The sequence below is a fragment of the Acaromyces ingoldii genome (assembly GCF_003144295.1).
Source record: "Acaromyces ingoldii strain MCA 4198 unplaced genomic scaffold FA10scaffold_9, whole genome shotgun sequence".
Classification (NCBI taxonomy): Eukaryota; Fungi; Basidiomycota; class Exobasidiomycetes; order Exobasidiales; family Cryptobasidiaceae; genus Acaromyces; species Acaromyces ingoldii.
The window spans coordinates 115,551-141,488 of NW_020290255.1; the positions used below are offsets into that span (position 1 = coordinate 115,551).

Consider the following 25,938-nt stretch of genomic DNA (forward strand, 5'->3'; position numbering starts at 1 on the left):
CATCATTCACTCAAACACGAATCGGCAATGGTCTCCTATGCAATCACGGGAGCGTCCCGTGGTCTCGGGGCTAGTCTTTCTGCTTTTTTCTCCGCACTGTCGGGTCACCACTGACACCCCCACAGCTCGAGTTCATTCGTCAACTCTCCCAAAACCAGAACAATGCGGTCTTCGCCATCGTCCGTGACACGACCTCATCTCCGAAGCTGACCGAACTCGCTGCCAGCAAGCAAAACGTGCACATTATCCAAGGCGATCTCAATTCCTTCTTCCAACTCCGAGAGGCAGCCAAAAATATATCTTCCGTGACCGGTGGAAGCCTCGATGTGCTGATCAACAATGCGGCCTACTTGGACGACTCGGTTGCCACGGTTCAGCCCAGCCAATTATCCGATCCTGAACACGTCGAGCAGCTGAAAGATGCAATCGAGAAATCTGTGGAGTCAAACGTCTTGGGCACAATCCATCTCACCAATACCTTCCTGCCGCTGATTGAGCAGGGCAACGAGAAGAAAATCATCCACACAAGCACCGGCCTTGCCGACACGGATGTCATCCTCGGCACCGAGATCTCCGGACTCGTGCCCTACAGTGCCAGCAAAGCGATGATGAACGCAGTCGTGGCCAAGTACGGTGCAGAGCTGAAACCCAGAGGAATCCACGTCGTGGCATTGAGTCCTGGGTTCGTGGACACTAATCCTATGCCTCAGGAGGCGTTGGACTGGATGTCGGCAATGTTTAGGAAGATCGATTTGAAGGTCAATGGCAGAATCTCTGTCGAAGAGAGTGTACGTGACCAACTGGACACGATTTCGAAATTGGGATGGGACGTTCAGGGAAGGATGATTAGCCAGCATGGAGATCGCAATTGGTTTTGAACGAATTGAAACGAATGGAGTGTGCTGTAAAAATGTGCCTTACTTAGCAGCAAATTTTATCTTCATGAATGTAAGACGTATCTCTGCATCATTCTACAATCCAACTTGACAACTGCTCGATGATGGGCTTGCAGCAGCTCGGATGGCCTCTCACCGTGTTTACTGTAAGAGCGAAACGAGCAGGAAGACAAACAGACTTTGCCTTTGAAGAAGGCGCACATCGTTTAGTTTGTCAACGAGGGTTCCATGGAGGGGGGCGCAGACTTTGTTGGACTCACGCAAGACGAGGTTATCAAGCTGGCCCCAGATCTAGATCTGAGACGATTAGACACATCCAATATGGCCGACAGGGTCCCATACCAGCACGGAAATCCAATGACCTGCAGCTCCGATACGCCTACTCTAGCTGCCGAGTCTCTTCAAGGGTTTGTTAAATGTCTTTCATCAAACACTAACATGACGACGCAGGTCAGTGCCAAGAAACGTTGAGATGCTTTCAAAAGCGCCAAGTGGGCAGTCAAGGGCATGCCAGTGCCTGACAGCAGGCTTTCGATCCGCATTGCACAATTTCTCGGTAGTAAACCTCTGCATTTATCTTTTCGGCAGATATTGACGTACTTAGGCCGCTCAAGGTCCTTTCGACGGTGTTGCTGCAGGCAAAGCGATAGTTGAAGATTCGTCCGAGCGGCTTGGCGAGGTTACTGATGGAGGCCATTCACAGCGCGTAAGAATGATATCGAGATTCTTGCCAGCCAGCTGCCAAAACATTGGCGCGCAGAGCATCAAGCTAAAGTCAACCAGGCAAAGCTTTCAAAGACTTCAAAGGCAACGTAAGTTATCTTAACGAGCAGTAAGACGACTCCTGAGACGGGAGCGTTGTTTGTCCTGGTCATTGTCTCTGTCTGGTCACTTTTCGCATAAGACTGAAGCTTTCGGCGTCTCGATGCACAATAACGCAGTGCGTGCCGATCAACAGCATCGCGAAAAAACATCCCAGTATATAAGAAGACCTTATAGAGACAGCGTGGTAAGAAAGGCCAGGCTATCTCGGATTGAGGCAATGTTCAACTCAATATTTGACCCGCGCCCTACGACGATGAATTGGACAAGCTGAAACGTTTCATGAAGGTAGATTAGACGCCCGCTCTTGACAATGTACCGGAGCAGAAGCTCATCAACTCGATTCGGCCAACTATTTTGACATTCTTGGCATCCAGTGAATTTTTTCGCGGTGAGACCTCGAGTAATCCTCGCGAGAGTGACCCACACCCACAACACCAATTGGTTAGGGCATGAACACGGCTTGGCGACCCATTTTTTGGATTCAGGTAATTGCGCTACGATTTGCGGACACTTAGACCGCCGACTATTGGGTTGGCACCATGTACGGCCATGCACGATGCCACTCGCTCGGAGCAGCGAGTTGCCAATGAGGTTCTGGCTGCTTTATTATTCTGCATTCTTATCTTCAAATTCCTACCACTAGGAGAATTTTCAATATCTAAAGTGTTACATTCGTAATCTCATCCCACGAAATGATGTCTACCTAATAATCCCTGTGAGGCCTTCACGGTGTATGACGACAGTTGCCTGCACTTATCTTTCCGTCGAAGCCGTCGCAGACCAGTGCCAAAGAAGATTGTCTGCAAGGAAGTCTGACGTGATGGCCATGAAATTGAAGTGGTTGTGTGGAATCCCTCTCACTTAAATCTATCGAAAGCCGTCTCAGAGGTCAGTGAGTCATAGCCCTCAAGACTTTGACCTGCGCCAGCCTGCTGCACACTCGACGACCGGGTAGGACAAGTCGCGTGAAGCCTCTCCGATCGAAGAATTGCCCCTTGTAATGAACAGCAGCCCGACGCCAGACGGGCCCGAGAGCAGGTATGCAAATGCTTCGAACAAGATCTTGTTCGAGTGACGTTGGTGTTCCAGCACACAATCCACAACCCACGCTTGCCCATCCTGCGAGCTTGCGCGTGAAGGCAGAATTGCCCACTGACGCTTGAATTTGCGCTGTCAGCAAGGCGACTTCTGGAAATGTTTGTCGTCATCGTAATACGACTGGCCTTTCAGATTGAAGAGTCGACGAGCTCAGCCTGCTCCTCACAGTCTCAAAAGCTTTTTTGGATGACAGATGAAAAGGCTCAACAGTGGAGTGAGATTTGGGAAGGACAGTTGGAATTTCGCCTTCGCCGAGACGAGCACCTGCACACGTGGCAGCCGACCGCTGCCACGCGCGCTGTAGATTGAATCGGACAGGTCTTGAGCTTATCGCGCGTGTTCTCAATTCGCTCCCTTCTTCAACCAATCATCATCTTTTACATCTCTTTGAGAGGGCCAAGCGCCTCCTACTCCGGTATCTTGTCTGAGAGAGGGCACCGGTCGCCGCGCGCGAGCACGTCGATTGTCAATGCATGCGGAGCGATCGGCATAAGCCAATCGACCCGCTTGCTGGAGGGAACCTCGGAAGCCACCCTTTAATCGTGCCGGGCAGTTTGGGCGTACTATACAGCCCCAGTTCGAGGCCTTCACTGGCGCTTCGAACAATCCGTTGAGGATTCGCAGCGATCCCGTACCTCCTCGTCATCGTACGCTTCATACGTAACCGCCTCTGGCGCCCACGTGGCCACCGCTGCGCCCGGATTCTCAACTCACTTCACACCACTTACAGCGGGACAGCGAGCAACTTCTCTGATACAAAATCAAATCAAATCGGAAGACAGCGTGTCTCCTCAATTATTAGATTAACGAACGAAGTCACGTCATGAAATCATACTAATCAAATGCGCAGATCTCGGTGTCAGAGTACCTCGAAGGCACTTTCCAGCGAAAATCGAAGAAAGTAAGGTGGAACTTTGAACCGGCCTTTGTGAAGCAAGCCAGAGAAGACCGTCAAAAATATCGATAGTCCAATATAGTGTTTTCGGTTCTACACCTCGAGAGATTCGAATTGAAAACTGTCGGTAGGGCCAGGTCGCTTTTTGTTGACCTGCACACGTGCCGCCGCCATCTCCGTTTCGGAAGGCATGTTGACAATCATTAGGTAAAGGATGTTCTGGTGGGCCAAAAGGCATTAGAAACCGCCCTGAAGAGACATGGGGAACTTCTTGTCCGATCAAGAAATGCTCAATACTCACACGAACAATACGACGCTGGAGTTGCCCGTTCTTCAGCATCTTTACCTGTTCCTGCATCTGTCGCAGCTGCGAGTCGTAAGCATCTTGGTATTGTCGGAGAAAAGCTTGTTCTTGCTCTACACTGAGACCCATGCTGTGAGCCTGCTGCTGCAGGGCATCTGTCATGAGTCTTTGCTGGTCTTGAATGGCCTGCTCCTGGATCGCGTATTGCGTTTGGATTGCTTGCATGCTTCTTTCGATGTTGGGTGTCAGGAGCCCGCCAGACAAGAAGCCCAAAAGGCCGCCATTGCTTGCAGAGGAGTTGGGGTCAAGGTATCGGTTCTTGAAGCTCCGCACATGAGGATTTGAGAGGACATCCCCTTTGCTTTCTTTCGCCTTCATAGCGGACCACTCAGGTTAGCTTTGCAAAGCGCAAAAAGAAAGTCCAACACTTACATATCGCGCCTGTGCTCGTCGATCAAGGTAGTTGTTAAGGCGAAACACCTTTTTGATATCGGATCCATTGGGCGAAGCTGACTTTTGCTCATCCCGGTAGACCAAAGCGGCTGCCTTGCTTGGAAGGTTGCCTTCACCCTCGGTAGTGGCGGCCACTGGATTGCGCAGGTTCCTCTTTGCGCGGTCCATCAGCTTCGATCGCGATTCCGACGAAGACTCCGGAAGCATAGATCGCGAGATGGCGTCGACCTCTTCTACGCTTTCCTTCTGTTCCATGGCGATAGGGTCGTAAGACATGAGCAGGCAATAAAGTCCACGGGGGCGAAAATACTCTCGGTTGATACGATCCAAAAAGGAATTGGTTCTAGGATTGTGCTGCGAATCAGCACAATAACTCTCGTAAATTTGCAAGTAGGCGCGGACGCACCTCCACTTAGCTTCCGCCTCTGCAATTGCACCGGCAATGAATTGCACAGCAACTGAAACCCCCAAGGCTATGTTGCTGGGCACGAAAGAGGTTCCGACTGCAGCCAGCTGGATAGCAACGAGCCACTTGTTTTGCTGGACCGCCTGGTTGACTAATTTTATGAAGTCAAAAAAGGCCTCTTGACTAATGTCATGCTCTTGTAACGCGGGTGCATATGCCTTGACGAAGCCACGTTCTTTGTGGCCGGGCCTTCGCTGAGGTACCACCACTGGGTGCGTCAGTTTCGGCTGCTCTCGAAGTTCTCGGTCGAGCGGGTGACGATAGGCATTTAAGAATTTATCGATGGCCGACTCGGCATCTTGTGACTTTGAAAATGTGTCACCATCGTCGATTGTTGCGAGCTCACGATCGGGATCTCGAAAGTTGTCAGACGGCACACGTGTGCCATCGTGTTGTTCAGCCATTGAGTGGGTCTTGTCTTGCACCCCTCTAAACACAGTCTATATATATACGAAATCCCACATCGCCCACCTAGCCGAGACTCTGCCGAATAAAGGACTTTCATGCAGATTCAGCAACGTCAGGAACGAAGATCCAATATCTGAAAGATGGCGTAATTGCACATCTCTGTTCTTTTATTGAATATAATGACGTGTCGCCTGCTTGAGACGTTCGCCTTGCAATTAGAACCCCTCTGCATAATATTCTCCCGTAGCGCCAATGTTTCGTGAAAAGAAACTCCAAAAGGTCAAATGCTTCGTAGCGTTTCAGGAACACCTTTGTTCTCGATCTGTCCAGCCATCCTGCAGAGTTTAAGTCGAGCACAAAATTTAAGTCAAGCACGCTAATCGTAGTGGTACTGTTGGTCCGCTCCGTTCATGTGAGGTGCCCTGAGGCTAATTGCTCTGTGCGGTTTCGCATATTTATTGTCGACCTAGTGTCCCTGCAGGCCAGAGAGGCGTTGCCGCCGGGCCCGCCGTTGGGCCTGCCGAGAAACACTAGTGTTCGGGATTAATGGATATTCGCATCCCCTGTCAAGGAACGACCGGGATTGCCTGTACGGCCCACACTTTACTGAGACACGCGCGAGGAACTGTGACTACCAGGCGAATCTTGCTCACGACATGCGCGCCGATAGCGGGCCTAATTTTTTTGATGCATCCCTCAAATGGTCCATCAGGACGCCAAATGAGGAGAGTGCGAAGAGTGGCGTTTCTGCGCCGTCACCAATGTCCATTGTATCGATCGGTGGTGAACATCACGATTTCACGAACTCGTACTCGTCCAAGGCGACTCAAATCAGCTTATCAAGGCCTACCGAACAGCTGCTGCTCCTGGCGGTCCTTCTGCAACGCGTCAGTGTATTTAATATTAGAAAATGACATGGCTCTGCGCAGTACTCTGAAGCCACGACGTCTACGCCCAACCACGACGGCGACGCCATTAGGTGCTGCAGACAAAACGAAAGCTTTATGTTACTAAGATGTATCCGGCTGGGCGGAGTCAGCTCGGGTCATTTTCGTGTCGTCTCGGCGATGTAGCCCGACTTCCTGTGAACAGCGGTTGATTTATAAGGGCCACCAGCAAATTTGTCGTACGTACCCAAGTGTCTCGTTCCCACTTCGCCAAAACCCTCAGCATGAGACGCCTGCAAACAGGTAGGGCTACATAATCTTAAGCATGTCAGTGCTTCTCGCGGGGCGCTGAGAATCGAACAAATCACCGGGCACGACGGGCACGACTTGTTTAGGTTCCTTCAGTGAATTCGCTTCACCATCTTTGTAGTTCCTATCAGCCACAGTGTGCAACCATGTGTGGTTCCGGATGTTGAACCTTGACTTCAGCGAAGGCTCTGCACCTCGAGGCCCCCATTTGGCAGGCTTGGCTGCTCTGGTTGACTCCACAACGCTGCGTCTGCGTCTCGTGCTGGCAGGCAATACGCTCTTCTTTCGCGGCGTGCAGCAAAGCCATTGTAGCCACATTGGCACATTAGGCTGTCCAAGAAATAATATCTCCACCACTTTTCCGCATAAACGATTAGTCTAAGTATCTGCCCATAATTTCGCGCACTGCCCACCCTGTAGAAACAGATATGCGTAACAAGAGCGCCGTAGCTGATGGTCTGAACCTGAACCGATAAGCGTGAATATGGGTGTTTCCGATGACGATGGCAGCTCGGCGCACCAATCAGGTTCGTGGATGGAGCTAGGTAAGATGATGATGGCCTCTCCATAGCGCTCGCTATCCGTGACTGTCTACGTAATTGGCTCAGAGGGCGCAGAGGGGATGACGCATTCTCGACAGCAACGGTGGCTCGCTTGCTCCTGCTACTACATGAGATTGCTAGGAAGCGTCGCGCTCGGACGCTGCCCTTTGGGCCTGTACAAATTCATCGCCGCCGTACCCATCGAAATGAAAGCTAGATGAAGCGCCCTGAGGTAAAAGAAGAAGCGATGACCAGTATGCTTCGTCGAGGATGCATTCCAAAGAGAGCTCTGACTCCTGCAGCGAGCTCATCACGCTCGTGAATCTCGCCGAGGCATCATTCTCCAAGCAGCTGTTCGAGACTGCACTTTGAGTGCTAGGCGGCACTGACAGCTGGTCTGGGCGAGGTTCACCCATGAGTGCTGCAGTACTGTGGTTGCAGTCTTCCGGCAGTAAGGACGGTGAGGAGGGAGAAATTGTGTTTGACCTCGCCACGGAGGTGATGCTGGTAAGCGGGAAAGGGGGTGGCGCGAGACCTCTTGTAGTAGTCTGCTCCGATTCGAAGGATGCCCACGCGTCGGATGCAAACGGAGTCTTCTGACCGTCGGCATGGCCAATCTCGGCTATTGGCAGAGCACCGGACGAGGCAGCGCCGATTCGGCTCCTGCGATGACGGTGGTCGCTGCGTCCTTGCGCGTCGACTTGGTGGTCGCTGCCTTTATCAATGCCGACTTCTCTCACGCTTCCGAGCAACCCATGGTACGAGTCTACAATGGAGCGCAGAAATGCGGCGTACAGGGCCGGACAATGGTCACTATCGACAGCAATATCATCCAAAACCTTGACTGCTCCTTCCACCAAGTTGTAAGCCTGGGACGGGGATGCGAGTGTTGAGAAGCGAAGTTGAGGGAGTTTGAGAAGGAAGATGCAGGCGTACGAGATCATCACATACTTGTTGTCAGGGTGATGGGCATGAGTAATGTGAGTGGGGAGGAAAATACGTCGAGGGGAACTCACTTGAATGTCAGGACTGTAGCGCAAAGACGCTCGCATCTCTCCTTCAACAGCCTGAACAACATTTTTGGCAGATTGAAAGCAGATGTCGAAATCTGTGCCCAGGTAGGCAAGACAGTGGTTAGCCAATGCACGCAGCACGAGCAGATCGCAAGAAAAGAGGAGGAGTGACGCAAGAGCTATAAACCGATGCCGTGTGCGCGAGACCGACGAACACTCACATCCTTTTCCCGGACTTCCGGCCTCGAGAGGCGACTTCATCGAGTGCTGGACCCCATAGCTGTTTATGATGAGCTTGGCGTACTCGAGTCGAAGTATGAATTGCTTGCGAATTGACACCAGGACAGTTGTCGACCACTTCTCGTACGGATCGTAATCCACTCCGCCCATGTCGTCCACATCCGTGGGTTGGACTAACCCTCGATGTTCCCATTTGCGCTTCCAACGGTCAAGCTCCGCATTGAATGTTGACAGTGTCATGTGTAGCTCATTTGCCGTGCTCAACGCGTAGGTCCGGTTGGTGAAGGCATTGAGACATTCGATTTGGTTCGACTGTGCGGGAGTTCGAAACAGAGAGGTGGTTGCTCAGCCCCTGCTGGGGTAGCAACGACAAGACTGGCGCTCTCACTGTACACTCACCAGGATGCAATACAGGTCGGCAAAGGCGCTAACGGCCACATCCCAGGGCGCGCTTAGCTCCTGCTGGCACCAACTTTCGCAGCCGCGAACGAGGGAAGACTCTCTAAGTAAATAAGCTTTGCCCATCTGGGCGCTCATGCTCCGATCGATGGCAAAGATTAGGAGGTAACAACGCTGGCGATTTAGTGTCTCCATATCTTGCTCCCGACTCGACGTCGGCGGTTGCGATTTTGTTTGAGCTTGCTGTGAAGTTGAATCAAACCTGCCCTCGCGGCCCAGAAGTCCTCCGCGCTGTAGATCAAGATCCGTGGCCATACATCTTGCCAAGCCGCTAAACGTCCAAGCGTTGTCAAAGTCGAATCGTTGGCAAGGGCGTCGCCACAGGCACAGGAGAGCGAGGCTGCATCAAGGCAAATAAGCGGACAAAGAGAGGCTGATAGCGAGGCTCTACTGCAGAAGACAGCGACCCCTCTTTGCGACTCACCCTTGCGCAATTTCGACGCTCTTGTGACCCTGAAAGACGCAGACAGACGCGAGTCGCTCACAAATGTTCGACAGTGTATGGTACAGCTGCTGTTCTGCCGGCCTCGTTCGCAACCTCTTTCTCAACAGTGGCGACTCATAGTAGCGGCTCGCGATGGCACAGATGCATGTATAGAGAAAGACCGACCTCTTGAGTGTCATCGTTGGCGTGTATAGCGTTGGGTCGAGTATGCACAGGTGTTGAGCGCAACTGTTGAAAAAGATATCAAAGAGCTCCGAGGCTTCATCGCGCGTGATTAGGCCAGTCGTGAGAATCTCGGCCTTGCCACAGCGATCGCCATGCTGAAAGGCGGGATTCACGCCGCCAATGTCTTCCTCTCCGGTGGTGTCAAAGTATTCCTGACAGGCCACACCCATCTTTGACGATGCAGTGTGAGAAGCAGGGGATGAACAGGCAGCCATCGAGGACCCCCTAGCTCTCTTCGGCGACGAGTATCCAAGCGCATCGTGCTCTTGAGAATGCCCGTCAGCGATATCTTTGCTCTCCACAAGGCTGCAATACGCTGTTTGTTGGGAAGTAGAGCTCATGACTGCATGAGCAACAGCGCTTCGACGCGAGGAAGCTTCCCGAAGAGTGTTCATTGGCGCGAAGCTGTAGCCCGTAGAGACAGGACCTATAAGGGCACTGGTCAAGTTATGTTGCTTCGGCGACGCGACGCGATCAAACGGCCGTAGCTCGTCCGATCTCATTTCTTCGTATGACGCTGCCAATGCTTTTTCCTGCGGTCGAACGTCTGAGAGAATCGACTCGATCCTAGCAGTTCTATGTAGTATCTCCAATCCATCTCTGTCAAATGGATTGACTTCTGTCGTGTGACTGGCATCTTGCTGGCGATCACGTCCGGCTTGTGGTGCTGCACCGTCGGCGCTTGTTGTGCGGGCGTTGCAGCTTGCACAGACCAAACCGTAGGTGCTGGTCGTCGCCGTCACCTCATGCCGATGCAGAGAAGGGGACGAAACCTCATCTCTGGCACTATGCATGCGCTGTTCGAATCGTGCTTCGTCGCCTCGCAAAGTCTTCCCGTCTCTGCTGCATGCCGGCATTCGCCCGCCCAAGAAGCGGAGTCCATTATCAGACGAATTGACGCTCGTTTCTTCTCCATTCCTTCGCCTCAGCACAGGACCAGACCGCGTGGCGGCAAATATACACGTATGCCCCACCCGGGCACACCGCCTGCACGGTCCTACTATCTCCCTGCTTCCCGAGTAGTCATACTGGGGCTCGCATCTCATCTTTGTCTTGCGACACTGCATGCATGCGGTTGCTGTCTTCTTCGGCTCAGAATCGGCCCTCATCGCTTCGGACGCCGCCAAAGGTCTCTTTGTCTTTGCTCGATCTAGCGGACCTTCCCGAACAAAAGAGGACGCCAGTGAAGACGATGAGGCGAAGGACGCGGCCCTCTGCATTTTCCTCTGAAAAATGCGGTACTTGTCAGCTCTGTCATCACCTTCGACGACACTTTTGACAGCCACCTCGGTATGAGAGACAGTAGACCACTTCAGCTGAAGTGCTACGTTTTCTCTTTCGCCGGCGCCGTTGTTCGAGTACGTGGAAAATTGCTGAACCGTGGAACAATCTGCCTCGGCAGCTCGATGATATCGTCCATCGTCGTCACCACCACCAGCACAGGACGCGCTTCTAGAATGCATCTTGGCACCACTATTTCGCGACGTTCCGATTTCGTTGCCGGCCGGATGGGACCATCTCTGGCCTTGGAGAGCGAGTGTGGGGCTGGCACTAACACCGAGACTATCACGTGCAATTGTCGCTTTTGCGGGGCCACATGGCACAACCGATCTACTCCACTGTCGCTTGTCGCACGCGCCTGGTGGTCTGAGCGCGAGCGCTTGGACCGCCTCGACGCCAATTACTTCTCATATAAATACTCCTTTTTCTCTTCATCGAACATCATCTCTTGCTCTTCTTCGTCATCTGAATGATCGGGAGCATGAACAGCTTCACCGTCGCCGCGACACGCGGCGGTCGGAGCCACCTCAGAGCGCAGGGGCAGCCTGGGCGAGCTATATCGTCCCGGGTCGAGGTCGGGCGTCAGCTCGACCGACCCGTTGGAATCGATCAGCTCGGCCGATGTACTGTATTACCTCAACTCCGTCAATGACGGCGGGCACGCTAAGCACCCAGACTTGCAACTGAATCATCTCAGCATTCGACTAAGAAGGTCCATACAATATTGTTACAATATTGTTCTAGTTCAACTTTAATAATTTAGATTATCAATTCAAAAGGAAGGTGGTGAATCATCTCAGCAAAACTTGTCGACATATTGTTTGCGGTAAGATGCGGTAAAAAAAGGGAAGGGGTGAGTGAGTTACTAGCTATGATATGATAGAGTTTTCTAGCAGGAATGGTAGATGATTCATCTAGGCGCAGTTTGTTGCTGCCCCCGCATCGCACACATCTTGATGAGAAAGGTGTGTAGTTTGGTCAGCGAGAGAGTCGACTCTCAAATAGGTCTTTGGTTTCTCACATTGCTTGAGAGGTGGCTCGGATCTCGAATTCGTCCCGTCAGCGGTCACCAGCTCAAAGGCGACAGTTACCACGTTTTGGATCTCTGCAACGGGCGCACCAAGATTGTTTTGCTGGCAGCTCGACTTGTCGAACTTGGTGATGTCTGCAGTACCGCTGGAGGTAAAGGCTTGCTCTGCAATCGCGTAAGCCGCCTGGTCGAAGGGTAGCAAGATGTGCTCGACAGCATGGGACGGGCCGCATACATCTTGAGATTGTAGCGGAAATTGAGCTGACCCATTGAGCGCGCTTGTTTCGGGTCCGACGGGCAGGATGGCGGCAGCCAATGGGTCATTTCCTAGTAGGAATTCATCGAACAGTTCCGTGTAGACGACCGTCGTTGGGACGAGTGCATGAGTAAGAAGAAGGTTCTGCGCTGCGATGAAGTTGCTGTCGGCGTTTTGCTGAATGAGGCTCGGCGCACAACCCTCCCCCAGAGAGAGGGCATCCTCGGCTGCGCATATGGCATAGAGGGTAAGTTTGATGCCCTGAAAGTCAGGCGCCAGCCCGACGAAGTCGTCGACGACATTGCGTGCGGAGGGCCAGAAGAGGAGTGCGTGGGGAATGTTGAGACCACCGCCCTGACTGTGGCCAACAACCTTGACCTTGCCCGTCGCGCTCTTTTTTGACAGTTGAATGATGTTGTACGCAACGTATTCTCCAGACACTTGGGCATCGCTCATGGACTGATTGGGTAAATCAACTGTGGCAGAAGGATGGTCAACAGAGAGGTTTAAAGTATATGGGATCTCATCGTATTCACTCCAGCATACGTCGAAGCCAGGTCCAGCGCTCGGCAATTGAGTAATGAAGGGGCTTTCCGAGTACGTGATTTTGCCCGTGAGCGTGGTTCCATGTACCAGCAAAACGACACCGCCAGCTGCAAGAAATTCGAATCAGGAACACGCATTGATGGTCAGGTTTTCTTGCTCACGTTTGCCCTGTACACCGTTGGGGCAGGTGATGGCGCCGGCCATGTCAGCAATAGGCTGGGTGAAAGGCGCATCTTTTGTGGGTAAGCGTGGGTTGAGCGCTGCCGTCGGTGCAGCCGCTGCAGAGAGTAAGACTTGGGAAAGCGCAAGTGTTGCGGCCGCACCCATCGAAACGAACTTCATCGCTGTTGGTGTTGGTCCGGATGAGGAGTGCTAAATGGCTGTGGATGGGAGTGGATGAAGAGACATGATGGTTGACGAGCTTACACTTTATATCTATTTACCACTAGGCTTCTTTCTTCCTTGCCCCGCATTGTTTATTTTGCCCCGCATTGTCTAGCTTGGCCGGCTTTGTTTATGCTAGATTTGCATCTATCAGACCGCGCCGGTTCCGACGCTAGCAGCAACTGATCGATCCGCCGGTCCCGACGCTAGCGGCAATTGCCCCATCCTCCGGTTCCGACGCTAGTAGAAACTGCTCGATCGGCCGGTTTCGACGCCAGTAGCATTTGTGTCGGACCCGGTTCCGACGCTAGGGGTATAAGCTTTCTCGTTCTGATCGTCGGAGGAAGCACACAATTTTCGGTATCAGAGAGGTAAATGCAGGGTGAGCAGGCAGACTCAGCGGTGTAATGAGCGCTTAGATTAGAATAATACATCGTTTGCGTAGCATGGGTCAAGAATCTATGATTGTGATGTCTGGGGGAGGGAAATGTTTACTGCCGGGTGCCATGTTCACGAGAATCGATGGCTCCTTCGTTTGATACACTCTCACCCTACCCACAGCCGCCCATTCGAATAGGGCCCTGGTCACGTACAACCTTCTTGTTCGAAAGCTGAAGTACGGATAGACAATGTCCTCTTAGCGCGGGACGCGGGACGAAAGACATCTCTCGGATGCCCTTTTACGGGACACGCTAGGAGTGCGGGGATGTATGCTGAAGCAAAAGGCAAGCGCCTTTGGGTGTCAGTGATTTCTTTCATAATCTCGACACCTAATGTTGTAAGATACAAACGAAGTGCACGCGGGAGCGAGCGCAAGAGCAGGATTCATGTCGATCTGGTCGAGCTTAAATACCAAGGGCAATCTCCGGCTAGCCCTCTCATACTCACAAAAAAAATGAGTGCACATTTACCTATGAGGGACGTCAGCAGCCATGACAGCCGCCATGACGAAGAAGTCAATGAATTCAAGGAGCTCCAAGCGCACCATCACTTCCAACGTCGTCATCGTGCCTCTGGCGAGCTAGGTGAGCATCCTCTATCTACTTTGACATCTTCTATCGTCTAACGCGGTGTCCTTGCATCCTACAGAGCTTGGAGCGACCGAGATCATTGAAGGCCGCTTTGATATACAGCGTCAAGTGGTAGCCTCTTCAGGTCTCGCCGACAGCAAGCTCCGTCATTTGTGGGAACAAATTCGACCAGATCTGGTCAGCGCTCTCTTTGCCGAGGCCGTGGGAGGTGAGCACAATGTAGTAGAGGAAAGTGTCGTCAAGTTGTGCTAATCAGCTCCATTTGCCGTAGTCTGGTTCTACTGTATTGCTGGCGAGACTGCCACGGCAACTTTTGTTCTGACAACGGCCGCAGGTCAAACTCAAGGAAATCTCACCATGATTGGATTTGCTTACGCCCTAGGAATCACCTTTGCCATTGTGGTCGCTGGTAGCACCTCAGGTGGCCACTTTCACCCCGCGGTGAGTTTGTTCAAAAATCGTTCTCTTCTTGTCTGCGGAGTGTAGGAGCCGAGGAACGACACGCTTTTGTCAAAGTGGGCTGACACGTTCTCAATTTATAGATCACAATCGCCCAAGTCATTTTCAAGGGATTCCCGCTCCGAAAAGCGCCACTTTACATCTTTGCTCAGCTCGTTGGGGGCTTCGTTGCGGCCCTTATGGTGTACGCAATGTACAAATTCGAAATGGACAGCTTCGGTGCGGAACTGATTGCCGGCGGAAAGCGCGCCCAAATTTTCACACCACAAGGCCCCGCCGGTATCATCGCCATCTTTAATACGCCTGGCCGGCCACTGGGTCAAGTTTTTGCGACGGAATTCTTTGCTGACACTGTGAGTGGCGTACAGCCCTGTGAAAAATCATTGCTCCAATCTGATATCTACGCGCTCACTCACGACTTTCTTGCCTATTCCAGTTCATTGCCATGGTCATCTGGTCTCAGCTCGACTCGCAGAACATTTTCGTCCAGCCTGCCTCGGCACCTTTTACTATTGGCCTATCCTTTGCTGTCGCGGTGTGGGGCTTTTCTACGGGCACCATCGTGACAAACACGGCAAGAGATCTTGGTGCAAGGTTTGCCTGTGGTGCTATCTACAAAACGTCGGAGTGCTTCCCTGCGAGATATAGCGCCCTGGCGGCTCTTACTAATATACCCGCCACGTTGTTCGGCGTCTCACTCTATACATTCCTGCTGAGCGACACGAGAAGGCCGCCCGCAGCCATTGCCCTCGGGCATGTTCACGACGACGAATTACGGCGGTACGAGCGCAACACAAGCAAGCACGACGAGTTGCTCGATGCGCGTATCGAGCGCGCTATCAGCAAAGGTGTCGATCCACACAAGCTCGTGTCTAAGCGCTCCAAGGTCCCGTCCGTGAGCTCTGCCAAGCCCGTGCGACAACTTTGAGTGTACTTTTTGAGACGACAGCTCAGAGAGATGGGGAGAATGAGAGCAATTTCATATTAGAGTGATTGCGAACTGTGAGAATTGAGGAAAACCGCTTCATCCCAAATAACGAGAGAGCAGTGAACGAAAGATATAAATGTATGTGATGCTCGTATGCATGCGCGAGCGAAATGAGAGAAACTCCAAGTAAAAAAGGGAGAGGGGACGACCTCTTCCCTAAGTCGAAGCATTCAGAAGCGTAGCAACGTCACGCTTCCACAGCCTCGTTTGCACCACGTTTGCCGACCATCTATATGCTAAGTGACACCAAGGCGATGTAGACCCTATACAAGTGGCGCACCAGGTTCGCGTCCGCGCTTGCTAAGTCACGCAAAGACGATGGAATCTGGAGAATTCACATCCTCTTGCTGTGGTTGCGCTCTGTCAAGGCACCGCTTGCCCTACGCATGTCAAGATTATCTGTCCTACTGATGTCAAGAAAGGTGTAGCATAGGAAATACTTTGAACAACGACACTTTCGCGGGTTTTGGGCCACGTCTCAAGCTGGTACGGAATGAAGTTCGCTTCTGATGCTATTTTGAAAATGTTGGTGATCTATTGCATTCTCGAAAGGTTTCTTACCTCTCAATTGCAGAAACAATAATCCTGGGGCGTGACTACGTATAAGTTGCTGCTTTTCTCACCTGTCAAGCAAGGTAGTACTTTTCTCGACGCTCTCGAATTATCGCTTTGTCTCCCGAGAAGAATCGTCTTCCGAGTTGAACAGTTCTTCAATTACAGACCAGAGCAAGCAAGCTAAAGAGGTCTGGTGGTAGCGATACTTGAGCATAACCATGAGCAGGAGAAAAGGTGACATCACCGCCATTCTGCACAATGCTGAAGCGCAAACGACTTTGCCATTTGTGAATACCGATAAATTAGTAATACTGTGAATCTCTTTCCTCGAGGAAGATCCTTGCGAATACTGCAGAGCATAAGTGATGAACATGTTTGCTTCTCGGCACTTCGAGGCGAGCCGTAGCGAATTCAGATGTTTTCCTTCGATCGGCTCAATCACATTTTGTTCTGGCGATCCCGTGCATGACTGAGGCACTTCCATTCTGTTCTTAAGCTTCAGGTTGAAATCGTGCAGTAGATTGGGGTTGAACAGCGCTCCTTTGTTGCCCTGATATTTACAAATCTTTTCAATGATCAAGTATCATGACTTTCTGGCCTTGGTGTCTTGCCAAAGGTGCGAACACCTTGACTGGCTTCTTGAGATTGCGGTCTTCTACAGCACACAGCTGTACACACATAGAGTCCAAACATCTGACCGTTTCTGCGACGGGACCCTCAACGGTTCAAGACCCCCCAATGTTGTGGTGCTTCTGGTTGCACTTTTGTCCAGATTTGTGATGAAAGTCGCCTTGCTGGCGCTTCCTCACGATGTTTCATTGCGAGGACCCAGTTGAAGCATGCGCACTACTTTTGCCAGACTCGCGGTGAGCAGAAAGGAAGTCGTATGTCAATGTGGTGCGTAAAATTCTTCCTGAGAAAGCGTGAAGGAAGCTAGCAGGAAGCGTGCAACAAGCGTGCAGCAAGCGGTGGTCTTGACACGGTGAGGCTGAAAAGGTCATACAAGGTATTGCATTGCCGATGGTGTAGCTGTCGTCGATCCAATCTCGCTTGTGCCATTACCAATTGAGCTGTTGCAGGTGGACTCGTCGCCATTAATAAGGGTCAGTTTTCTTAATACACGTTCGCAGACACCCGTCCATCGAGAAAGAACCTTTTTCTTGTTTGAATTCCTGCGTATTCTGGGGAACGATGAAATCAGAAAAACAGATACACATTCTAGAGGACGAGGGAGCATTGGAGTTGTTGTTCCCGGACGATAGTGATTATCACATTCGGAGCAGTCGTGGTGCCCTAGCTTTCGAAACTGCTGACCCATGTGTATTTTTCTTCCGAAATTTCAGGTATTCAGAATGAAGTGAGGACACAAGATTCATATGGACACTTAGCCCTTTGTTAAAAGAGCTTTATGCACCTTTGAGGGCTTTACATTCAACACACTGTCAGCCTAGCTCTCGTCGGTGCTGACCCCAGTATTGTGTCGTAGACACGGGGCCAGTTGACGAAGGCCTCGCTCCTTACTGCTAGGGAACCCTAGCGCCTTGAACGCTGCAGGCGACTTGCAGGTCTCGGTGCTTCACGAGTGTCGGTCATCCCTACCCTCTGCTAATGGAGCTCCACAAGGGAAACCGCGATCTCATCAATGACCTACACTGAAGTTTTACCGAAGCGCGTGTAGCGTAAGGTGCTCGCGGTGTCCGTGACCTTCTTCAATTAGCTGTACGGGAGTTTCAAGAAGATTTGCGCCGTCTACGCGTTTGTAAGCCCCGTTCATCAGGAGGTCGTCAACCGGGCGCAATAAATGGCATCATCCACCTCATGGTCCTCTGCAAAATTTTCCATCGGGGTAATGCTCTCCGTGCCATAGTACTGCCTAGGCAAGCAGCAGAATGCCGTCACAAGCAAGGACTGTGATTGTGTTCACGTCGAGATGCCCAAGCTCGAGGACAATGCCGGCAAGCACAAGCAGCGGCACCGGCTGCGAGACGGCCTACCGAAACGGAAAATTTATCATCAGATCTACCCTCTTCCGACGGATTTTGGCCCGGGGCAGTCCTCGTAACAGCATTTGAAAGTGTTAAACCAAAGGTGATCCTACCAGACGCTGTCGACATGGCCCTTAAATTTTCATGTAAGGCTTTGAGGGTTCAGAAGGCGCAAGGTGCGGCGGGTGGATTCCAAACATTGCATTCCCTCACTGCTGTTGTTGTTAGGCGTTCTCACATCTCTGATGGACTCACTCATCAAGTAGAATCGAGACTTCTAAGACCGTCCTTTACCGACATGAGAGATATATGGCTAACGCGCGCGGCATTGTCCCCCTTGAGAACAAAATGCTAGAGGTCCGGTCGGGCCAAAGATCGATTTTGTACTCCATTTGATTAGATTTATCTTGATTAGAATTCCTCTGTCAGCTGACAAGTGCACAGCACTTTACAGATGCGCTAACACGAAATGACCAGAAGCGGCTCATCTGTAGTGAGGCGTCAGCTGACGTGTTCCGTAACTTATCATGATAGGCGTAATTTGAAGATTTCCGCGCTCCACACGCTCCAGCATTTAGCAACATCATCCCGCGGTCCGGCTCATCAGGACTAAAGGCTGAGAAGCAAGCGCTGAGCAAAAAGCGGGCCGCTGAGCAAGGACACAAGAACACGACCCTTCCTGACTCCTGGCTGAAGGGATTGATAGAAAGTCTAGATATACGTTGCGTCTTCTGCCTCCGAACCTCGCATCTTCCCTGCGCCCTGAAAAGGTTTCCTTGGAGAAAGCGCCTTCTTGACATCTTCTAACGTCATGTCATTTCAGAGGAAATCTTACGCAGGTTCGATCCTCATCACCGGAGGCACCTCAGGCCTAGGATTTCAAGCGGCGCTCGAAATCGCCAAGGCATGTCCAGAGTGCTTGGTCGTGTTAGCATCTCGCTCGAACAAAGATGCAACCGAGCAGATCAATGACAGCCTTAAGCAAACAAACACGACATTCCAGTCACTCAACCTTTCGTCTCTTTCTTCGGTCCGCGCCTTCGCAAGCGCTTGGGAAGCAGAAAACTATCCACCCTTGCGATGCCTGATTCTCAATGCTGGTCTCCAATTTCCTGGTGGCCTGGTCAAGACAGACAATGGTCTCGAGGCTACCTTTGCCATCAATCATGTTGGTCACGCGTTGCTGTTTTATCTCTTGACTCCCTATTTCGAGAAGGAAGCAAGGATAATCATCACATCAAGCGGAACGCACGATCCTGACCAGAAGACCGGCATGCCCAATGCGAAGTACAGCTCAGCTCAAGAATTAGCGTACCCTTCTGACGACATGGTCAACATCGATGGGAGGCAACGATACTCCAGCAGTAAATTGGCAAACGTACTCTGGACTTATGCACTTGACCGGCGTTTACGAATGCAGAAATCAGCTCGACTTACAGTCAATGCATTTGACCCAGGCCTGATGCCTGGCACGGGCCTTGCAAGGGCATACGGCGCCATGCCAAGATTCATTTGGAGCAATGTCATGCCACGCCTCCTTCCTTTGCTTCGCCTCGCTCTTGGAACCAACAATATCCATACAACGGCGAATTCTGGTGCAACTCTTGCTTGGCTGGCTACAAGTGAAGAATTGGACGGGAAAAGCGGCCTCTACTTCGAGGGAAGACGGGCGATTAGGTCAAGTCTTGCAAGCTACGATCGGGAGAAGCAGGACGATCTCTGGAGTTGGACTGCCACACACGTGGCGCAGACAGAGGAGGAAGAAGCAAAATTTCGAGATTTGGCTACTCTATAATTAGATACACTAGGTGAATTGCATACCAAGTATTTAGTTAGGGTACTAGTCTCTCAGTAACGACTAAAATGATAATGCATCACGGGAAGCTTCACAGAAGGGGCGGTGAGAGCGAATTGAGATACATCTCTTTTCAAAGGAATTGAGATGTAATCTCGCACAGTCTGAATACGAATAAACCACTTGGGACGCTGGGCGCGCTCGCAGCCGTCGCCGGCGGTGAATAAGTAAGTACCTTGGGCCGCGCGGACGGGGTTGGTCGAGCTTCAGTGAAGACGTCGGCTTCTGAAAAATCAGCTCACTCAGATTGCCCATGAACAGGGCATTGACACCAGCAAATGTCATCGCGTTGACAGGGCCGTCGATGCTCTCGACCGTTCTGGCGACAGACAGAGCAAGAGATACAAGATAGTCAATCGGAGCGATTACTAGAAAACTAAGACGCATGTCAGCGCGGACTCTTTGACAACGACGAGCTCATTCACAACTGGCTCAAATGCCACTTGAAGCCACATCCCCTCATAATCGATGGCGGTCCTCTTCTTTACGGTCTCAGCGAAACCCAGATGAGGGCCGTAGCGCTGATCCTTTCACTCCATTGAGCTTGGTCCAAGGCGTGAGTTGCTTGGTCAATCCATCCTGACCACTTCCCCATTGAGCTGACAACTTCGATTTGTCGAACGCTGCTCAGCCGCCAGGGACGGGTAAAACAACTACTATCGTGGGCGCCATCGGGCTTATTGATGCCCACTTCCAAGTCCCAAATCCCATCCTTCCTGTGGATCCGAGGACTCAAAAAAGGCAAACTCTACAGCCGCGTAGCCGATAACGTCGACGCCGTCGGGAGCGCTCGAAAGAGATAGGTCGGCCAGACAATCGAATAATTGCCCTTGACAAAACCGTTGATGCTCCCTGTCGGGAAGACAAGAAAGAGAGCAAGTAACGTGGTTATTCGGAGATGAATATGAGCTTCCAATCAGACAGGAATAGGCGTCGCAGAAGTCCCAGAGCTCAACTTACCAAGCATTCCGGCTGACAGACCGCTGCTGTGGAAAACATCGAATTTCAAAGTGTCCTGAAGGCCCGAGCGCTCGACAAGGAGGCGTCAATGAGGCCGAAGTAACTTGTGCAATCTTGACTGCCTCTACTGTCCAACGGAAGGAGGAGGGTTCGCGACTTTGTAGGCGATGGCGACAGCTTCACTTTCGCTAGGTTCAGTTAGAACGAGTCGAAGCTCATCAAAGTGAAATAAATTATAATAATAAGTCTGACTCCATGTATCGAAGTCTTACACCGGATCAACATCGTTACTTGATTGAACATGTAGAACATGTGCTCTTCGCCCATCTCGACTGCACCGCATCTCCAGTCGCCTCGCCCGGTCTGATGAGTCTGCCGTAAAATCGGTCGTTCCAGCTGATGCCGTACTTATATTGAGCCCCACTCTGTTTTCTGCTCACCCTTTGCGAAATGCTCCCTAAACAGACATGCAGACTCTGTCTGACAGGATGCAGTGAGTAATCCACCTAGCATGGTTTTATTTCTGTTCTAAGCACCGTTCTCGCTCCGCATATCCTTCTTCGCAGGTCGTTGTTCATTAGAGTTTTATTGTAAATGTTCTCTTAGTCGCCCGATCTTCTTTCTAACCTCAACGCGAGAGTAGCTTTTTTCTTTTCGCACGAAATTCGAAAGATATGCGACCAACTAAATTTCATAAGGCAGACAAGGTAGAGAAAGACTTTGGCGCCAATGTGAGTAAACTTTGAACTGCGCGGCTTTAACAGTGAGCTTTGCACTGTAATTGGTCAAGGATCATAGCGCCTTTAAAGTCCACCGATTATAATGTTTGCTAACCAGTCGCATCACGACATACGTGACTAGTGCTTCCTGTACCATGTAACGGCACGCTCGATTCCACTACCTAGCAGACCCGAAAAACTCCGAAAATATTTCATGATAATATATAAAGAGCAACGAGCAACCAGAAACTCTCACTGGCAGCTCACCAAATATGTCGGGAAAGACTATAGTGGAACGCGCGCTGCGTGTTGCAGAGGAGGAAGATAAGATACTCGGCATTCGCTTTGGTCACAGACAAAACATTTCAGTCGGTACATTCATACCACGTTCAGGTGAGCCAAATTTCTTATGGACGCCATTTCTTTTCTTTTTCGATGGAGAGACGCCTCACAACGGCTGTTCTACAGAGGCGCAGGATCTTCCCCTGCTGCATGCGCCGGCAAACGTGAGGGGAGGAAGGAGATATGTTGCCGTTTGCATCGACATCGACGCGCCATTTGTGTCTCTTCCGATCCTTTCCCCGATTCTGCACTGGATTCAGCCGGGTTTCATCGTGCAAGATGCCGAACAAATCTTGTCGACAGAGGAGCCATATATCTGCGATTACATTGGCCCAGCTCCTCCTCCCGGCAGTAATCCGCACAGATACCTCTTTATCCTGTACGAGGAACCCAAGGACTTCGATACAAGCCACTTTGCACCACAAAAAGGCAAAAAGATCGGAAATTGGACGAGGACCAAATACAATCTTCAGAATTTCGTAGAGCGCGCCAAGTTGGGCGAGATTGTTGCCGCCAATTACTTTACCTCGAATTGAGTTCGAGATGGCGGGAGATATAGGGTTATCTGCATGATGTCCTCTTCTCATCTGTTCTGCCCCGCGTCCCGCCAAGAATGTCAGTGATTGCTCGACTACTACCTCCTTTCGCGTCCACGTATCACGTCGTCGATCGCATGTCGAGAATTGTGTTTTGCGTACCACCACAATATCAATTCGTATCTCCGATATGCCGGGGACATCATTCGCAATTTCGAGCGTTGAACTAGGCCAAGTACTTATAGCTGGGTCTACTCATTCATGTTCGAAAGACCTGGCTCTTAGCAATTCGAAATGATGAAAAGTGTAACGTGGTTGTGCCGAATGACCGTTTCTGTTAACAGAGTATATAAAATTAAGCACTTTCATACGATTGAGCTTCTCCTTTCTAAAATATACCTTCTTGATATCTTGCTGTGTTACACCTCTTCCTTCTCCGCGCTTTTCCGGTACCTCTCTTGAAGGCCCTCTCTTCGCTCTTCGCTCAACTGATTGTTCAACTCCTCGATTCCGTTTCCGCTTTGGGCTTCGGCAACGATATGAATTGTGGCTGATGACCTTTCGCCCGCTTAGATGAAGCCCTTGGGTTTCATATTATCTTTGTACGGATTGAGCGGTCTTCATTTTGCGGGTAAGGAAGCATGGACCCCTTCGTCCTTCATGGCTGCAATCCTTGCGTGGGCTGTAGATCACTGGCGGGCATAATTACGAGGTTGACTGTTGTAATAGGCATGTCATTGTAATATATTTTCTTACAAAGCTCAGTGGCTGATTACGTACTCAAGCCGCGCACGGCGCTTGTGTCTAAGCTCGTACGCGTCCAGCATGGCAGCATGATGACACAACTTTCTTTGTCTCCTCTGCAATCTTTGCAGCTCTGGTACTCGATGTCCAAGTCTATATCACCAATACCAAGAACAGTCCCAGGATCATCCGTGGACGAGGTGCAACCGCCTTAGTTGGAAAGTTGTGACCAGGAAATTCGCTCTTCCGTCAACTAGTCCGTCAGTTCTAGGTCTCAGGAGAGATCGGCTCTTGAAGCGATATCCCGATCCTCACAGCATCTCGAATGCTCTGGCTTGCTAAGCTCAGAGCAGAGCGAGAGGCGGAATCTCGACCACAATACGATGCAGCTAGCTAAGACCGCATCTCAATTCTCAAAAACCTCGCCGAACCTCCTCGACGAAGGTAATGAGGACCTGAGCCAAAGCAATCTTCGGTCACCCAATAAAGGCGGCGGCGGTGAGAACGTCGATTTCGACTCTTCAGACAGTGGATCTGGGTCCTCTGCGGGAAACAAGACCGTCAGAGAGGGCATCGGCTTGGTGTCAAGCAGCGTTGGGTCAGGATATTTGCCGTCTTCGGGGCAGGATGCCACGGTATCACAAACAAATGTCTGGAGCTCAAATTCGTCGGCGAAAGTCAGCAACGCCATGCCGACGCTGAATGATATGGTACACAGAAGATCTCGTGTGAGCGAGCTCGAGCAAGAGAGCATGACGTCTGCAAGTAGAGACGGCGATTCCAGTCACCGTATTGACGACGTGAGTAATGAGAACGATTCATGTTGCTGGTCTCAGATCAAGCTCACCGGACAGCTCTACCGGGCAGCCTTCTCACAATTTTGGGTTTATCCAGTCCTTCGGCTGCTTAATAGCAGTACGAGAAGCGGACGACGAAGGATCACTGGAAGTTCGACAGTGCTCCGAGGTGAGTAAGATCTGTGCCCTATTATCCTTCACCATGTCGTTGTCTTTGCTCACCTCTCGGCTTTGCAGAATACTGAAAAAATTCTTGGACTATCGCCCGCTTACCTTTTCTCGTTGAATTCTTTTCTGGATTGTCTCGATGACGATCAAGCAGAATATCTCCGGGACCACATTGAGGCACTCTCCGAGCCACAAGACAAGGAGACTGAGTCTGACCCGAGCGTCTTTCAGCTCAACGGCTGGAGTCAGGGTGAGACTGGAACGAGGAAGCGGTGGGACTGTTGGTGTGCCGCGCACTGCGTCGCAACGACACGGAAGGATGAACCAGAGGTGAACGTACAGCCCAAGCCAATAATTGCACTAGAATTCGAACTCGTTCACGACAAGGTCAATCCTTTGGCACATTTTCTCCCTCAGCAACTCTTCAAGGAGAAGGAGTCGGAGGCCGAGGCGGGACCAAACAGATTGACGAGACTTGCTAGCAGCGCAAGTCTTGACGAGATTCGTGAACCGTCCGCTACTGTGGCTGTTGATTCAGTCGTCGCGCTAAATGAAGTCCCAATCGAGGGTACGCCAAAAGCAGTCGTAAATTCCGAGCACAAGCCCTATTTGCCCGCGTCAGAGAATCCGGCCGAGCTGAGGAATCCGCTTTCGAGGCCAAGCAAGGCCGTAGACCATCCGCGGCGGAGTGCTGCTGGCCAAGCAAACGAACATCGCTTCAGACCCGGCCGAACGCGCTCCTCACAGAACCCAATTAAAAACCTCGGCGAAGGACGGTCAATGCTCGATATGTTTGGTATCCTCAGCCAGGTCAACGGACGGATGCAGGCTCAGAATGACATTCAGGATCTCTTTACGGTGGCTGTGAGCGCCATCCGAGAGCTCACGGGCTTCTCCCGCGCTGTGCTGTACCGTTTCGATCAGCGATGGAACAGTCAAGTGGTCCACAAGCTTCTTGACTGGAACCAGAAGAACGAACCCTACAAGGGTGTGCATTCTCCGGACATCGACATCTCCAAGCAGGCTCAAAATCTGTGCAAGATCAACAAAATCCAAGTCCTCTATGATCGAGATCTGCATCCGGCCAAATTGATCTGCAAGGACGTGATCGAGCTCAGAAGACCAATCGACACGTCTCGCTGCTTCCTCCTAGCCGTGCGCCCGAATCGCCTCAGGCACCTTGCCAGAATGGGTGTGCGTGCGTCCATGTCCGTTTCTATTACAGCGTTCAATCAGCTCTGGGGTTTTCTTGCTCTGCATACCTACGATGCTAAGGGAAGACGAGTGTCATTTCCCATGAGGCAACTGTGTCGACTTCTTGGCGACTCAATTGCGCGCAACATTGAACGCTTGACCCACACGAAGCATTTATCGGTCTCAAGCCCAACAAAAGCCCTCAGAACAGACGTCAATACGAGCAAGCTTTTGATCAGCAACGCAGCAGAACTCCTTGTGCATTTTGACGCTGAATTTGGTGCTCTCGCTCTCGGCGATGAGATGGACGTATTAGGCCCGCCCAACGTGGAACCAGAAGTCGTTGATATCGCTAGATATCTGCAAAGCAAGAAGTTCCGGAGAGTAGTCATCTCGGAACACATAAGCGCAGACTTTCCCGACTTGGCTCTATCCAATGATTCGTCGAAGGATATCACTAGCCTGCTTCTTATCCCTTTGTCTGAAACGGGTGCCGATTTCATCGTATTTTTTAGATAGTAGAGGCTTTGCATGTAGGATGAATAGCCGAGACAGTTGTAAACGAAAGGGAAGAAGCGGTTATTTCGTCACCTAGCTTACAGTACGTGTAACGTCAAAGCAATCCTCAAACATTTCTATTAAT

At 51.2% G+C, this 25,938-nt stretch overlaps 8 protein-coding genes across 8 annotated transcripts; 4 read left to right on the top strand and 4 right to left on the bottom strand.

The window, feature by feature from the left end:
• Window positions 1-125: 125 nt before the first annotated feature.
• FA10DRAFT_235225 (putative short-chain dehydrogenase) lies at window positions 126-878 on the top strand (the record flags this gene model as incomplete). The annotated part of the gene is made up of 1 exon (XM_025519022.1): window positions 126-878. A coding segment is annotated over one exon (753 nt), but the record flags the coding sequence as incomplete, so codon positions are not given.
• Window positions 879-2,406: 1,528 nt separating this feature from the next.
• Window positions 2,407-3,022, bottom strand: FA10DRAFT_269881 (hypothetical protein; the record flags this gene model as incomplete). The annotated part of the gene is made up of 1 exon (XM_025522916.1): window positions 2,407-3,022. A coding segment is annotated over exon 1 (347 nt), but the record flags the coding sequence as incomplete, so codon positions are not given.
• Window positions 3,023-3,807: 785 nt separating this feature from the next.
• On the bottom strand, window positions 3,808-5,341 carry FA10DRAFT_263046 (hypothetical protein; the record flags this gene model as incomplete). The annotated part of the gene is made up of 3 exons (XM_025520171.1): window positions 3,808-3,933; window positions 4,016-4,390; window positions 4,451-5,341. 3 exons carry the CDS (start codon window positions 5,339-5,341, stop codon window positions 3,808-3,810), a joined length of 1,392 nt encoding a protein of 463 aa, XP_025373977.1.
• Window positions 5,342-7,220: 1,879 nt separating this feature from the next.
• On the bottom strand, window positions 7,221-9,635 carry FA10DRAFT_263047 (hypothetical protein; the record flags this gene model as incomplete). Its single annotated transcript, XM_025520172.1, has 5 exons — window positions 7,221-7,952; window positions 8,100-8,191; window positions 8,318-8,648; window positions 8,736-9,135; window positions 9,220-9,635. The coding sequence occupies 5 exons, from the start codon at window positions 9,633-9,635 to the stop codon at window positions 7,221-7,223; spliced, it is 1,971 nt and encodes a 656-aa protein (XP_025373978.1).
• Window positions 9,636-11,572: 1,937 nt separating this feature from the next.
• Window positions 11,573-12,867, bottom strand: FA10DRAFT_297802 (alpha/beta-hydrolase). The gene is made up of 3 exons (XM_025524548.1): window positions 12,740-12,867; window positions 12,569-12,685; window positions 11,573-12,508 (listed from the first exon to the last, which is right to left on the bottom strand). The coding sequence occupies exons 1-3, from the start codon at window positions 12,780-12,782 to the stop codon at window positions 11,661-11,663; spliced, it is 1,008 nt and encodes a 335-aa protein (XP_025373979.1). The 5' UTR covers window positions 12,783-12,867; the 3' UTR covers window positions 11,573-11,660.
• Window positions 12,868-13,875: 1,008 nt separating this feature from the next.
• On the top strand, window positions 13,876-15,427 carry FA10DRAFT_256661 (aquaporin-like protein; the record flags this gene model as incomplete). The annotated part of the gene is made up of 5 exons (XM_025519815.1): window positions 13,876-13,987; window positions 14,052-14,201; window positions 14,265-14,434; window positions 14,536-14,805; window positions 14,889-15,427. The coding sequence occupies 5 exons, from the start codon at window positions 13,876-13,878 to the stop codon at window positions 15,378-15,380; spliced, it is 1,194 nt and encodes a 397-aa protein (XP_025373980.1). The 3' UTR covers window positions 15,381-15,427.
• A 3,129-nt stretch (window positions 15,428-18,556) lies between these two features.
• Window positions 18,557-19,862, top strand: FA10DRAFT_269887 (short-chain dehydrogenase). Its single transcript, XM_025522917.1, has one exon. The coding sequence runs from the start codon at window positions 18,792-18,794 to the stop codon at window positions 19,773-19,775; it is 984 nt and encodes a 327-aa protein (XP_025373981.1). The 5' UTR covers window positions 18,557-18,791; the 3' UTR covers window positions 19,776-19,862.
• Window positions 19,863-23,237: 3,375 nt separating this feature from the next.
• On the top strand, window positions 23,238-25,934 carry FA10DRAFT_199939 (hypothetical protein). Its single transcript, XM_025518434.1, has 3 exons — window positions 23,238-23,936; window positions 24,004-24,102; window positions 24,171-25,934. Exons 1-3 carry the CDS (start codon window positions 23,520-23,522, stop codon window positions 25,812-25,814), a joined length of 2,160 nt encoding a protein of 719 aa, XP_025373982.1. The 5' UTR covers window positions 23,238-23,519; the 3' UTR covers window positions 25,815-25,934.
• Window positions 25,935-25,938: the final 4 nt, after the last annotated feature.

Coding starts and splice junctions, on each gene's coding strand:
- FA10DRAFT_297802 (XM_025524548.1), bottom strand. CDS start 12,782: ATGGCCGGCGCCATCACCTGCCCCAACGGTGTACAGGGCAAAC. Junction 12,686..12,739: donor CAACGGTGTACAGGGCAAAC/GTGAGCAAGAAA, acceptor AATTTCTTGCAG/CTGGCGGTGTCGTTTTGCTG. Junction 12,509..12,568: donor TGGCTTCGACGTATGCTGGA/GTGAATACGATG, acceptor CTTCTGCCACAG/TTGATTTACCCAATCAGTCC.
- FA10DRAFT_269887 (XM_025522917.1), top strand. CDS start 18,792: ATGTCATTTCAGAGGAAATCTTACGCAGGTTCGATCCTCATCACCGGA.
- FA10DRAFT_199939 (XM_025518434.1), top strand. CDS start 23,520: ATGCAGCTAGCTAAGACCGCATCTCAATTCTCAAAAACCTCGCCGAAC. Junction 23,937..24,003: donor CCAGTCACCGTATTGACGAC/GTGAGTAATGAG, acceptor TCTACCGGGCAG/CCTTCTCACAATTTTGGGTT. Junction 24,103..24,170: donor AAGTTCGACAGTGCTCCGAG/GTGAGTAAGATC, acceptor TCGGCTTTGCAG/AATACTGAAAAAATTCTTGG.